The sequence below is a fragment of the Moschus berezovskii genome, chromosome 20 (assembly GCF_049115385.1).
Source record: "Moschus berezovskii isolate FMDL1 chromosome 20, NW_MosBer_1.0, whole genome shotgun sequence".
In the NCBI taxonomy this organism is placed as follows: domain Eukaryota; kingdom Metazoa; phylum Chordata; class Mammalia; order Artiodactyla; family Moschidae; genus Moschus; species Moschus berezovskii.
In genome coordinates, this window is record NC_142479.1 from 23,657,178 (window position 1) to 23,671,335 (window position 14,158).

Sequence of the window (14,158 nt, forward strand, 5' to 3'; positions counted from 1 at the left end):
GGCTGCCATCTATGGGGTCGCACAGAGTCGGACACGACTGAAGTGACTTAGCAGCAGTGGCAGCAAACCAAAGAAGAGCAGGAAGCCGCTGGCTCTGGGTACACAACCCCTCAAGAAAGAACTGGGCTGATGGAGACATGACAACTCCAGGCATCACTCTGACTGGTCCCAGTGCCCTCCCCTGGCTGTGTCCACCCATTTGCTGCTGGCTCTTTTCGGAAAATGGGGCCTGCCACCCAAGCTGCCCCTAGAGGTCACGGGCCGGGATGGGGTGCCACAGGGGGTAAGGGGCAATGGAATGAGCAGCAGCTCCAAAGGAGGAGCCTCAGCTCTCACGAAATAAGCAAAGGACCGAGAAAGCTCAGCTCTCATGCCACCTTCACTCTATATGGAGCCTGGCAAATTTCAAAGGTCTTGTAGGGGGCCAGAGAGGTGGCTGGCCTTGTCAGGGAGAAGCGACCCTGGTTCCCTGGGTGTGTATGCCAACGGAGACCCAGGGGGGAATGGAAGGAGGCAGAAGCCTGGCTGCCCACAAACGCTGCCCCCCTTCTTGGGGTGGGCAGTACAGATGAGGGAGACGGGCTGCCCTGGCCCCTCGACTCTCAGCAGGAGACTGCGGCCCCTTGGCCAAGGCAGGGGCACCGGAGACCGGCTCCTGGGAACTCTGGGTGGGTGCTGACAGCCAGGGCTGGCTCCACCCGGGGAGAGGCAGAGTATGAGCCTGGAAGGGTCACACAGCCCCGGAGATGGCATGGGGGGAGCGGGGCATGAGGAAGCCCCTCCCTCTGGAGTGCTGGTCCCCGAAGCTGCTTCACCCTGGAGGGCCTTCTCCCTGGGGCCTGTCCTCTCCCCAAGGTATAGACCCTTCACTCCCTCTAGGCCAATGTACGCCTGGCAAGGCAGGGACTTCTGGGGACACCCTGAATGCAGGTCTCTCTGAAGCAAGTCACCTTCCTAAGCGCTGTGGTCGTGGTTCCCCCATCCCCAGGGAGGCAGGGAACACTGAGGACACAGGGCCTCTGTGAGTTTCAGGGAGAGCTGGGGCGCCCAGGAAGGCAGGGGCCCCGGCGGGGGGCGGGGTCAGGAGTGAAGCACTACCTTGGGCTTGGCCTTTGGGCCTCTTCTGGGCCAGATGGCAGTGGGGATGGCTGGAAAATCAGAGTCCCCAGGGAAGCCCCTTGGGTTTCTGGTGGGTGGAGATGTTGTGGAGAGCCCCAGTCTCTGGACTCAGAGGTAGGCCTCTTTCGGGGACCAGTGAGGGCAGTGCTGTGCTTTGAGGAGGAGGGTCCCTGAGTCCCTGGTTCAGCCCCCAGGGGGCCCTGGCACTTCTCTTACCACAAAAGGAGCAGCATTCGCTGCGGGGCCCCTCCAGTGTGCTCAGAGGCTCCAGCGAGCCCAGCTCTGCACGCTCGGCCTTGTGATGCTGCTCATTAAAGGGATTAGCAGAGCACTTTTATTGGGCCCTGGCTGCAGCCACACACCCCATTCCCAAACTAACTGCCTGGGCAGCCTGTGGGGAGCAGGATGAGGCCTCAGGGTGGAGGCTCAGGCAGCACTGGCCACAGGCTTCCAGCAGAGAGAAGGGAGGGGTCCTCACCACAACCCTAGGCCTCAAGGCCCAGGCTGGGGAGGCAGAAGAGGCGAGTGGTTCAGAGAGCCAGCTCTGGGCCCTGCGACCTGGGAGACCTGGGGCAAGGTCCTCAACCCCTGTGCCTCAGTTTCCCGCACAGGAGGCTAGCAAGGTCTGTCTCACAGTGCGGTGTAGAATTAAATAATGCGTGCAGAGCGCCTCGCAAAGCGCCTACAGCTTCCCGTCAGCAAATGTGCGCTATTCTCATTGCTGAAGTCGTGTGGCTGACTGTGCTTATCCACAAGACCTTGCTGGGGGTGCCCTCTGGCTTTCCTCCCCCGGCAGGTGTCCCTGCCATCCAGACCCTCACCCCCATCCCTTCCCCACTGGAACCCTGGGAGAGTCTTTCTTTTTAATCAAGAAATGGCCTGAAGAGGAAGATGGCAGATATGTGTTTACAGCTTTTCATTTCCCTCCTTGCCTCTTTGGAAGTACCCTCTTCCAAGCTGGAAAATAAATTTCCAACCCTGTTGACGTGCATTGATTTTTCCCTCCTGCATGCACCTCCCAGTTCTCCCCTGTCAGCAGGACCTGTGGTTAAGCCCCCTGCCTGGGTTGGGCTCAGTGGTACCTCTGGGGAGAGATGCGGGGGGCAGGCAGAGCACAGAGCAGCCAGCCAAACTGCCCCATCCCGCCCAGTGCCTAGCTCAGAGGAGGTCTGCAAACAGAAATGATCTGGGTTCCCTTCCGTGGGGAGGGGTCTTGGTTGGGGGTGGGGGGAGGGATCCTCTGATCCAGATCTTCAGCATCTTTCCTGCAGCCCCTGGGGATATACAGGGAGGCGACCAGGGGACCACAGGATGGCTTCGAGCTCAGCAAATAGTTCCAAATGGGCTCTGCCCCAAGCAATGGACATTATCAACAGGGGGCCTGCCAACAGGAGCCTGGGACCAGCTGTGCAGACTGAGAGGCGGGGACAGAGGTGCAGGGGAGGTGGGGGTGGGGTGGCTGACCACCGCCTGCGGGGCTCAGCGTCCGGAGTGGGAAGAACCCAAAGAGATGATCTGGATGCCAACTAGGGGGTGGTCCTGGTGGACGTGGCTCTGGGCTGCTTGTCTCACACCAGCCCTGGGCCTGGAAACTACTGTCCTCTCTTCCAGAGTGTCACTCGGGGAGGTTGGGGGGTGGGGCTTTTCAGGGAGAAAGAGCGGGGAGTCGGCTGAGATCGCCTCCTGAAACTCTTGACAGCTCTGTCCACACTGTGGGTGGAGCTGGCCTCAGCCCCAGGGCATTTTTTCAGAGTTTAAAAGGGCAGCAGTTAAAGAGGAGGCAGCTTGCAGGGGGGCCCTGATTTTTTTCCCACTTGGACACCCCCACCCTGGCTCTTCCTGCCTCCTCTGCCCTTCAGGGTTCCACCCTCAGGCACCCCCACCAGGCTGCAGAGGTGCCAGCAGACCAGGGACCTGCTTCTCCACCCACACCAGGTCTTGGGGGCTGGGTGGGGCTGAGAAGGGCTTTCTGCTCCCCTCCCAGGCTTGCTTGTGGAAGGAAGGAGGGCAGGTTCCCACAGTTGAGGGGCTGAGGATGAAAAGGCCCTTCCACGTTCAGATAAGGGGAACCCTGATCTGGTTGATGGAGTGAAGGAGTGCATGAAGAGATGGCTAACAATGGCCTGGGACTCTCCTGGGCTTCACACCTGTGTCTGAGCCCTGAGGCCACCTACTTCGGGTCCTCTCACCGCACACTCAGCCTGGGGTCCCTGAGGGCTTGTGCCAACAGCTCGAGTCCTGTAGCCAGTGCATAGGTACACACCTTCCTTCCTGGCAGGAGTCTCTTCCAACCCAAGTGCTCCTGCAAACCTGCTTTCTTATCTCCCTGCGCAGCTCTTTTTCCTGGCCGTCCCCCAGGAACTGAGACCCAGAACATCACAGGATGAGGCCAAGGTCACATGGCTGTGTTGCCCCTGGCCCCTCCCCTTCCCCAGCTCCAGACGTTAAGGGCAAACACTTGCTGCTTTTGCCTTGGTTCCCTTGAATCGTTTCCCTCGGCCACTGGGGCCACGCACGGGTGCCGAATAACCTCAGGGTTTTGGGGAGACTTGGGGCCTAAGGGAGACCTCGGTCCTTCTGGGCATCCACTGGCCCTTCCCCTGGAAGGTGAAAGTCATGATCAATACCTGGAAAGGATGGCTAAGGAGACCATCAGGTGGACAGCACTCTCTGTGTCTAGGGGAAAAGACACAACCCCTTCCTTCCCTCCACAAGGACAGGTCCTCAGGCCTCTGGAAAAACCGTACTCATGAGAGCAGACCAGTCTGGCATTAATACATGGGGCAGGGACAGAGAGGCAGGCTAGATTCTGGAGCTCCTGGTGGGCCCAGTGGGGATGACACAGAGGCACATGCTGGAATGCTGGGGAAGAAATAATCAAAGAGGAAAAAAGTGGGGAAAGGAGGCCTGAAGAACGAGGCAGGGTCTGTGTTCAAAAGGCATCCTCCACCTGGAGCCGGGTGCATGCGTGTGTACATGTGTGTACACACGTGTACGTGTGCGTGCGTGTGTATGTGCAACCACGTGCGTGTGTGTACGTGTGTCCCCATGTGCGTGCGTGAGTACGTGCATGCGGGCATGCGTGTGTGCTGGGGGTAGGGCAGGGAGTTACCAGGCGGTGGGCTGGGGTCTGCAGCCTTTCCCTGAGTCTCCTCCCACCACAGCCATGACGCAGCACCAACTCTAGGCAGGGAGAGACCCACTCCCAGGAACCCCACATGACCCAGGCCCTCTTCAGTCCTGGCTTAAGGGGAAGAGGGCAGGATCCCCCATCCCAGCCGCCCAATAGCACCCCGTGTGAGGGGACCCTCTCGAGGCCACTACATCAGTCTAACTGTAAATCCGGACAGAGTGAGTCCTGTCATGGCGTATTATACATGGGGCCAGCAAGGGCGGAGCCGATCTGGCTCACGGGTCCCCCGTTTTGAGTGATGTGATAAATCTGGCTGAAACGTGCTTGAGATCAGCCAGACGGAGGAGCAACCTGGAGCTGACCCTCCCAGTGGCTGCATGGAAGAGGCCTAGACTCGCCCTAAACCCCGCTCCGCCGCAGATGTGCTGAACGACCTGGGCAAGTCCCTGCGCCCCTTCTCCGCTTCACCACCTGTCAGGCAGGAGGGACCTCACGGGCCATGTGAGGCTCTGAAGAGAGGAGGATGTGAAGGTGCTTCGAGAAGCAGGCTAAACCCCGAGGGCGTGGGAGAGACTCTCACTGCAGTGGGGTGCCATCTCTGAGGCTCCTGGAGAAGCAGTCCTCACCCAGGAAGGCCCGAACCGCCCCCTCTAGCCCCAGGCGGGTAGAGCCTCTGCAGATGGCACCTGAGACAGATGTGGTGGGTGGAGGGGGGCATGGAGCTAAGCGATGCCTGGCCGGGCTCTGGGAACAGCCTCCTCTGCACACGCCTGCACGTGGCGCCCCGCGAACGGGCCGCTCGGCTCCGGGGAGGACACAGGGCTTGGAAACTGTCCCAGCGAACCAGGTGTCCGGCAGCCAGCCTCAGCCCACCCTGCCTCCTCAAGTGGGGTCTTCTCGAGACCCTCTCTGGGGCTGTGAGATGGCACAGCGGCGGCCTGCGGACTGCAGGGGAGATGTTACTCCCCAAACGTGGCTGGCCTGATGGGCTCGAGCCACATCTGGTTCCCATTCAAATGTCCAAACGTAATTAAATTCTCTCCGACGCAGCGGAAGAGTTTGGTAAGATGTGGCTTTCCCCCTTCCACCGGGGTTAAGAAATCACTGTCTCGCACTCCGATGGCTGACCGGCACGCCTCTCGGCCACCGATCCCTCCTGCTCCGCCAAGGAAGGGCCTGTACTCGGCTCTGTTTTCTCCAGCTGAAGGGGACGGGCCCTCCCTGCAAGGAGGAACAGCTGAGGCCAGAGCTCCTGCAGGCTTCGAGGGGGCGGGGAGGCGAGCCACCCTGGGCAGACAGCTGCGGGACCCAGGCTTGCCCTGGGGAAACACCAGTGTCTGGATGTGCGGGGTCCTGTGACACCCTGCCGAGGGATTCCCCTCTCTGTAGCTCCTCACAGCAGAATGCACGTGCATCTCTGGCCTGCCTGTGTGGGCAACGCAGCCTCCCCTAGTCAGGCCTGGGGGTGGGGGTGGCTGTCCACCCCACACACACAATGAGGAGGGATGCAAACGGCCAGGGGCAGCCAAAGAGCCCACCCAGGGACCCCCGGGGCCACCATGTCGCAGGGGCTTGCTGGTTGCCTCGGGCCTGTCAGAGCCCTGAACGGGTTAAAGGGCAGCAGGGTCCAAGGTGCCCGGGATGGAGGGCGGCCCCTTCCACAGTGAGGAGGCCCACTCACCCGAGGCGTCGGTGCCTCTCCTGGCCTCCTGTTCAGCCCCTGCCTGAATTCAAGCACAATTCCCTGGGCGGGCTTGCCTTTTCCAGCTTCCCTTCCCAACTGAGCACCTTCAGTTTACGGCTTCTGTTGACTTAGGGATTTATGACTTTCACAGTAATGGGTTCCATTCTACTTACTCTATGTCTATTTTTCTAATCACTGTGGTATAGGCTTTATGAGATTTTTTTTTTAATAAAATAAGTCGGGGTATTATTCTTTTTGAAACGATCTGTCCTGCGAGTTAATGACTTCAAGAGGGTGTGGATGCTCCCCAGAGACAGATGGGGGCTGCGGAGGGGATAACTCTGGTGGGGGTAAGTGAGAATCTTCCAGATTCAAGAGAGGTCCCTTGATGACTCTAGGCCAGGTTGCTCACCGACACCCCTGTCTGAGCTCTAAGATCACTTTCAGGCTCACAAGGCATTTCCACACCAAAGAATGCTCACCCTGGAGGTGGGCCCAGCACACACAGCAATCCCAGTATTGCTGACCTGGCTCTAAATAGGAAGAATTTTGTATATCTGGTTCCAAATGGTTAACGGTTAGTAATGGATTTAATTTAATTTCTGGGTGGCATGACCGCCAAGGCCATGTGTCTGGTGCCTTCATATCAGTGAAGGTTTTAAGTCAATAAACCCAGTTCATGGATCAGTTGTCCTAGGCCAAGCCTAGCCAAGACATTGGCGCTGGGGTCAAGGTCTCTGTGGCCCCCTTAGGGTCCCAGCCTAGGATCCTGAACCCACAGTCACGAGTCTCGATTAATCGCCGTGGTGCTGTCCGTGGCAGAGGAGAAGGTGGGCAGACGCTGGCTTAGCCTTTGTGCTCCGTGCACAGTCTGCCTGCTGGTGCCGGGGCTCTGTTCATTATTCAATTCAGCTCGCTCAGACGAGCTTTTCCATTTGCTCCTCCAGGAGGAATAACAAATCTAGAAATGCAATTCCACTTTGCTGTATTAAGATATTGATTTGCCTGTCGAGTGGAAATGCATTTGTTCTGTCAGCCCCCCGCCTCCTGTGGGCAGGAAGGGGTTAACCAAATGTTTATCACAAGGCTGGCTTCAGAGTTGAAAGTAATGTGATCAGTAATGAATTTTGTGTTACATTAGGTTGTATAAATGGACAGACAAGCGCAGACAACAAGTGGCCAGGAGTCGGGGCTAATCTAATGATGTAAAAATAGAGACAGCACCAATTATACTAGGGGCCAGCTCCAGGCTCCTGCAGGGACTGCAAATGAATAGGTACAAATCAAATTACTCACTAATAGACGCACTACAAGAGGGGCAGTCAATGGTAAATGCATTAGAGCCTAGTGACCTCTCTGCTCTGCACTGCAGAATCCGAAAATTTGACTTCCATCTTAAAAGTGGGGGGCGGGGAGTGAGGTTCTCAAAGAAACTCTTGTTGGAGGAACAAGAGCGCCTACTCCCCACCCCAAACCAGGCCACAACCAGAAGGTACCCCCCAACTGAGTCGACCTCCTGCCCTCGCTCCAATGCCTCCCAAAGCCTGAGCACCAGGGGGTGGGGGGGGTGGGGGTGACCTCTGGTGGGGGGCACCAAAAAGACCAGGGGATGAAGCCCTGCACGTAGGCAAAGACAGGAAGTTACATACCAACACACTTCACAGCCATGTGTCTCTCGGGGGTGGTGGTTTTTACTGCTACGTCAAGGGCTGTGTCTGTATCAAAAATAAAATATTTCTTTAAAGAGGATTGCAACAGGGAGCAGCCGGTGCCGAGATCAAGGGGAGGAGAGATCAGAATCTGGTTTGACCACTGGGAGCTGTGCGGGATGCTTGCGGTCTGTTCTGAGGCTCGGCGCGTGCAGGGTTTCATCTGTTTCCCACCAGCCCAAACTGGTCTGTCCTTGCCCCTCAGTTCCTCCTCCCAGTCCCGCCGACGTTCCTGCCTGGGGATGGAAGCAGGGAAGGCTGTGGAGGTCCTGCCAGCACGTGGGCAGCCCCTCAGGTTTTCTTCCTTCTCTCAGGCTCTAAGAATGGAGAGACCAGGCCTGAAGTTCCAACCTGCTGGGCAGAGTGAGGGGGCTGCTCAGAGAAGCCTTCCGACGTGCCCCAACGCATGAACCACATGCTTAGGTTCAGCTCCCAGTGGCTTGGGGAGGCATCAAGTACGAAACCCAAGACCCTCCAAGCAGTTGTCCAAGGACCTGGCCCACACCCGCCTGGAGGCGGGGGCCCTGGTAGGCCTGGCCCCACCCGCTCCCCTCTCTAACCCAGTCCTAAGGCCAGCACCAGTCACACACATCAAAGTGGAGAGTGCGCACTGGTCCTGGCCAACTGGAGATGAAGGGAACAGGCCAGGAAGATGAGGCCTGGCCTCCAGCAGGGGCGGGGATAGGCACCGAATGGAAAAAAAGCATCCTGAACAAATGAAGCAACAGGATGTCAATTCTCTGCAAACTCAATTAAGCACATGGAGGGGTGGGATTGCAAGCTATCGGGCTACACTAAATAAAACATGTGTGAGGGGGTTGGGGGAGGTCTGGGAAGCCTGGGGCTAGGGGATTCTGCCAACACATCTTAGAATGCCTTCTGGAGTGGGCCTGAAGGTGTCTGGCTGTGGGGTGGGGGGGTGCAGGGGTGGGGTTCAGAGAGAAGTGAGCAGGAAACAATCACCCAATGTCAGAGGGTAGACAGCTGACTCTGGTGTGGGTGCTTGGAAAAGCCTCCTTCTGTTAAACCCAATCTGATGGGCATGGCTTAGCCTTCTTGGTACAGGCATGTCTTTTGCTTTAAGAGCTCAGGCTTTGGTTTCCTAAGAGGTCAGAGGGCCATTTCTAATGTTCATAGTCTGTGTGTCTGTCTTTTCTCCGTCACCAGCCATTCCACCTTGGGGGTGGTCCAAACACCTCAGACCATCTTCTGAGGCATAAGGGCAGAGAGGTAGGGGCTGAAGGGAAAGACGGGTATTTAACCATCCATGACTGTGTTCAACTTTGTTCAGATCTTACACCTCGCAGAAAGGTCAATGGTTAAAGGTGAATTCTCTGGCAGAAGAGGAGGAACAGAGAGAAATCCTCCCTTTTGTTAACCATTTACCCGTGTTCATGTCTTCAGAGAAGGGCCCTTATCTGGGGGGTCCAGTGGCTCTTCTCCACCCTTTGTCCAAGCCTGTCCATTTCCCACAGGAATCCCTGCTTCCCTGTTGAGGCAACGCCTGGAAAGGGGACTCTGAAGATTCACCTGTGAGGTCACAGGGGCACTTCCTCCTTGTAGATAGGAATCAGTGTTCTCTGGTTAAAGAATTCAGAATCGACTTTGGGCAACTGAGAAATGAGTAGAGATGCTTCTCAGCCCAAAACTTCCGCATTATAGCTCTGCCTTTGCCTGGGGCTTTCAATAGCCTTAGAGGAGAAGAAGAGAGGGTTGTGGGGGGTGGCAGGGGGCAGAGGGAGAGGAGGCGGGGCAGGAGAAACTACCTACCTAGAATGGGCCAGGAACCAACAAGTGTGTCTTTTAAACACAATCCCTTTTCCCATTGCTCTGACTGGCTTTCATTGACCTCTCAGGAGCCACAAAAACCCATCCAGTCATTCAGCAAACATTAACTGGAGTTCAGCTTGGCTCTGCTCCCAGTGCTGGATGCTGGGCAGGGAAAAGGCTGCTGGTTAGAGGTAACAAAGATGAACTGGATTCAGTCCAAGGATCCGGAATTGGGCTAAAACACACCGGACGGGCAGTCTGGCTGAGGGAGGGGCTGGAAGGACCACCAGAGCTGAGCCTTACCCCAGTGGGTTAGGGAAGGGAATACGCTGCTGCTCACTAATGTTAAAGGCAACATGCGTGGCCTGTCCTGGACCAAGTGTCCAGTGCACAGGCAATGCAGAAGTTCATAGAGAGGGGAGATTAGAGCCTGGTCTAAAAAGGGGACTGGGTAGGAGGCGAGGGCAGTAAGCCCCTGAACAGAGACAGGTCAGCAGGGCTCGTGCTGGGGATGATGGCCGAGGGTGTTGGCATGAAATATGAATGGGGGGTGACTGTGGAGAGGGTGTGGGGGAGAGGCTGGAAAGGTGCGGGAGACTGGAAGAGACTCTGAAACATGACGGCAGGAGCCCAGGCGGTCAGGTGTGGGCCCAGGAGGGCTGACAGGGAGAGTGGGCCCTGACATGAGGGCGGCTTCCTTCTCTGGGGCTCCCGTCTTGGCAGTAATGGGCGGGAATGACTCAGGTGACCGGGTATTAAGAACTGAAATTCTTCCTGGATATCTCCTTTTAATCCCACAGCTCTGAGTCATGATTTCACATGACTTTCATTTTCTCCTACTTGGTCCATCGTAATAAGGGACATCTACCAAGTGGTGGTGTGACAGGACATTTGCACGGGTGGCACGGAGTCTGAGGCGTTGAAGCCGTTTGGGAGGAGGCGCCTTGAGGACAAGAGCCAGGAGAAAGCGAGGCGACCCAAGCGCTCAGCACCGGGAGTAGCGGCGGTCAGGACGAGAAGGAACAGGAGGTCAGCGTTTACTACACTTCGTGGCTCCCCTCTCCCAGGCCTTAGGGAGGAAGAAAGTGAGAGAGGGGAAGCATTCTCTCTCTCTGAGGGCAGGAACTGTGCCCAGGGGCACCTCAGAGAGCTCGCCTACAAGGGGAACCCCAGACAGACGGCACGGGTCTCCAGAGGAGGCAGTGGAGAGGAGGCCCGGAAAGCATTTTGTAAAGACACCGAAGAAGGAGGGGGAAATCTAAGGCCCAACTAGGTAAAGCAGAGAGGGACCTAGGGACTGGCCAAGTTGCTTGGACGATGGCGCTTGCCAGAGAGTAGGGATGTTTAATAGCTAAGAGAGGGCTCTGCAGGTGGCTCAGAGGTAAAGAGTCCGCCTCTCAGTGCAGAAGACATGGGTTTGATCCCTGATCCAGGAAGATCCCATGTGCCGTGGAGCAACTAAGCCCCTGAGCCACGACTGAGCCCACGCACCCTAGAGCCCGTGCTCCGCAACAAGAGAAGCTGCTGCAATAAGCCTGCGCCCTGCAACCAGACAGCAGCCACTGCTTTCCCCAACTAAAGAAAAGCCCACACAGCAACGAAGACCCAGCACAGCCAAAAACAATAAATAAACAAAAAAGAATTAATTCAGCCCCCATGCCTGCAATTATGGTCATGTGATCATGTGACACCTGAGATGGGAGGGGATATTACGGCTCCTGCTGCCTTAGCAAGAAAAGGTCCCCGAGCCTCAACAGTGAGGCAGCCAGGAGTTCAGGCCCGTTGGAAGAGCTAATCCGAGAGGAAGGGTGGCGGGGCCAGCGTGCTGGGTTATGTGTTTTGGGGTGCCTAGCTGGTCAACTCCAGTACCAATAACTAACGTTAGTTGAGAGCTGAATCCCTACAGTCCTGAAATGAAAGCTATTAGTGTGCGCGCACATGTGCGCGCACACACACACACAGTGCTTTGAGTCATCTTCTGTAAAACATAGGTTATCAGTGGATATTTATTAATTTACTTATTGAACCCTTCCTGTGATCATTTAAAAACTTCACACTGCTCAAAATGTGCTTTCCAAGTTAAGAAGGAAAAAAGGTACAGCCTTTTCACAGAGTAAAGGTAAAGATTTCTGAAAAAAATCTTCGGAAGACCTTTAGTTGCAAATAATCTCATAGCCTTTTTGGCTCAGTAATTAATATACATTCAGGAAAACTCAAGTATTTAGCAGAATAAACTAGAGCACTGGTTTCCAAACTAGGTTACAATTCATCAATGTGTTGTAAAATCAATTTAGTGGGTCCAGACTGCATTAAAAAATGAAATAAAATAATCCTAGAGTGCTTTGCCTATACTACTGTTTTCTGAAAGTTTTGAGTAAGAAATATTTGAGAGAAAGTATATTTGAGTAAGAAAGTAAGTGTATTTCTCATGGAAGATTGAACCCCTAGTATGATCCCCAAGAGTAACTGCTTCTGGACTAGAGTTAAGCAGATGCGGACACAGTTCCATGTGCTATACAGTAGGTCCTTGTTTGTTATTTTATATATAGTAGTATGTATATGTTAATCTCAAACTATACTCAGTATTCTGTAATAACCTACATGGGAAAAGAATCTGAAAAAAAAAAAATATATATGTATGTATAACTGAATCACTTTGCTGTAACCAGAAACTAACAACATTGTAATCAATTATATTTCAATTAAAAAAATACTTTAAAGAAAGAGATGCTAGACAGAAAAAAGTTACAGCTTCTTTCCTACCCCTAGGGCTGTGATCAAAAAGGAGAATAAAACAGTGTTCCCAGGACTGTAGGAAGCCACAGTCATGGGGAAGACATGGTCCCTCTTGACCGTGACTGCTGACTCAGTGAGCTCCTAAGAGTCAACAGCAGCCAGGGGAGGCAGCCTGCAACAGACACATGTTAGGAATAATTCAAGCAGCTGATCAGGACCCCTGAATTAGGCCTAAAGGCTTTTGCTATTGGATGTGGGAGAAAGCCCCCCAAAAAGGACAAGATTTAGCTAAATAGTGATTGAAAGAGTTAAAGTCTAAAGTGAAAATGAATTAATATGTATTCAGGTGTTTATGAAAATTTTTTTGTGCTATATATATCTTTGCCATTTTTGTTTAGTCGCTAAGTTGTGTTTGACTCTTTGCGACCCCATGGACTAGACAGCCCTCCAGGCTCCTCTGTCCATGGGATTTCCCAGGCGAGAATACTGGAATGGGCTGCCGTACCTTTCTCCAGGGGACTCTTCCTGACCCAGAGATGGAACTTGCCTCTCTTACATCTCCTGCGTTGGCAGGCGGATTCTTTATGGCTAAGCCACCAGGGGAGCCCAGGTTATATCTTCCCTCAGACACAAAACGACTGGAATAAGTAAATGTTTTGCTTATGGAAAAAAAAAAATCCTATTTTTCTAGAAAAGGCAATATTGAAAGGAATGTCTGCTAAGCGGGAATTAGTCAAGTTATTCTGAGGGGGAGTGACGGAGAGAGGAAGGGGCCGCGGGAGACGGCATTCCAGACTGAAGGAGCAGGACGTGCAGAGGTCCTGCAGGCAGAGCGAGCACGTGTGCTCAGGGACCCTCCGGGGAGTTCAGCAGGGCTGGGGCTTGCCCGGAGCAGGGACGGGGCTGGAAAGAGGGCAGTGGCTGGTCACGAAGGACTCTGTGCACAACAGGCTGTGAATCCAGAAGGACAAAGCTGAGGGCAGAGGAGTCCAGTGATGGATATATGGAAACATGGACAGGGGACTGGAGAGATGGGCTTGGAGATCAGGAGAGAAAGTCAACCTGGAGACGCTTTGGAAATCATCAGTTTATGGATAGTAACTGAGGCCATGGAAGCGGAGGAGGAGACGGCCCTGGATGGATGGAGGGAGAGGAGAAAGGATTGAGATAGGGTCTTGAGATACGGATTTGAGGCTGACAGAGGAAGAAAACTCAGGGAAAGGACGGAAAAGTACCCGGAGGCAGAAGAAATCCAGGGGCGTGCGGTGAGGCAGGAACCACAGGGAGATCCCTCCAACATCACTGGGCCTGACTCCCCAGGCCAACACTGGGGCAACATGGATATTCAGGGGTGACTCTGGGGAGGATGGGCATTGTGGTTGGGCAGGTTGCGGGCAGGGACTGCTCCTCCTCTGGACAGGAGGAAAGGGGAAGGTTTTTAGGGTCTGGGTGCAGGAGGCCAAGGGATTTCTCAAATCCTGACCACTCTTCTGAGCAGGAGAGACAAGCTGGTGGGGTAAGAGATTTGAGGGGAACAGGAAATCTGAAATAGTGTCCATCAAGAGTCCGATTTCAAGATGGTGGATGGATGGAGCACAGGTACCATACTGAATAAAGAGCAGACTAATTCACACTTAATAAACATCAATAACATGGGAAAAATAATAAAATACAAACTCTCAGAGGACCAGAGACCTGGAGAATTTCTAAGGGAATGAAAACAGGCTGGAAGCCCCGGCAGTAAAGCAGGGGCTACCGCAAAACTGCTAACATTGAGGTTAAATGCAGGATCCCATTCACCCAGCAGTTCCTGCATACCTGCCACGTGCCAGACACTGTTCTAAGCACTGGGGTCTCCTGTAAAAGGCAAGTGCAAACTGAGAATCGGAAAAAAATGCAGAAAGACTGCCTGGGCTCACTGGGGAGTAGAGACCATACATTGGCAGAGGGGCACCGACCCATCTGAACAATTCATGACTCTTCTTTAGCCACCTAAGTGTGCAAGCA

The 14,158-nt window shown here is 54.5% G+C and overlaps 1 protein-coding gene and 1 long non-coding RNA gene across 10 annotated transcripts in view; one reads left to right on the top strand and one right to left on the bottom strand.

Annotated features, from left to right (window-relative positions):
* Positions 1 to 11,112, top strand: part of LOC148774646 (uncharacterized) — a 23,610-nt gene extending 12,498 nt beyond the window's left edge. The window contains exons 2-3 of the long non-coding RNA XR_016035448.1: positions 7,960 to 8,172; positions 10,216 to 11,112. This is a non-coding gene — a long non-coding RNA (uncharacterized LOC148774646). The remainder of the gene's footprint in view (positions 1 to 7,959; positions 8,173 to 10,215) is intronic.
* Positions 1 to 14,158, bottom strand: part of BCAS3 (BCAS3 microtubule associated cell migration factor) — a 600,416-nt gene that overhangs the window by 5,019 nt on the left and 581,239 nt on the right. For 4 of the 9 annotated variants that reach the window (XM_055400120.2, XM_088828641.1, XM_088828644.1 and 1 more), the window contains one exon: positions 7,586 to 7,651. The exons of the other annotated variants lie outside the window; for them this stretch is intronic. In XM_055400120.2, coding sequence (XP_055256095.2) covers positions 7,586 to 7,651 — 66 coding nt within the window. The remainder of the gene's footprint in view (positions 1 to 7,585; positions 7,652 to 14,158) is intronic. 9 annotated transcript variants of the gene reach the window in all.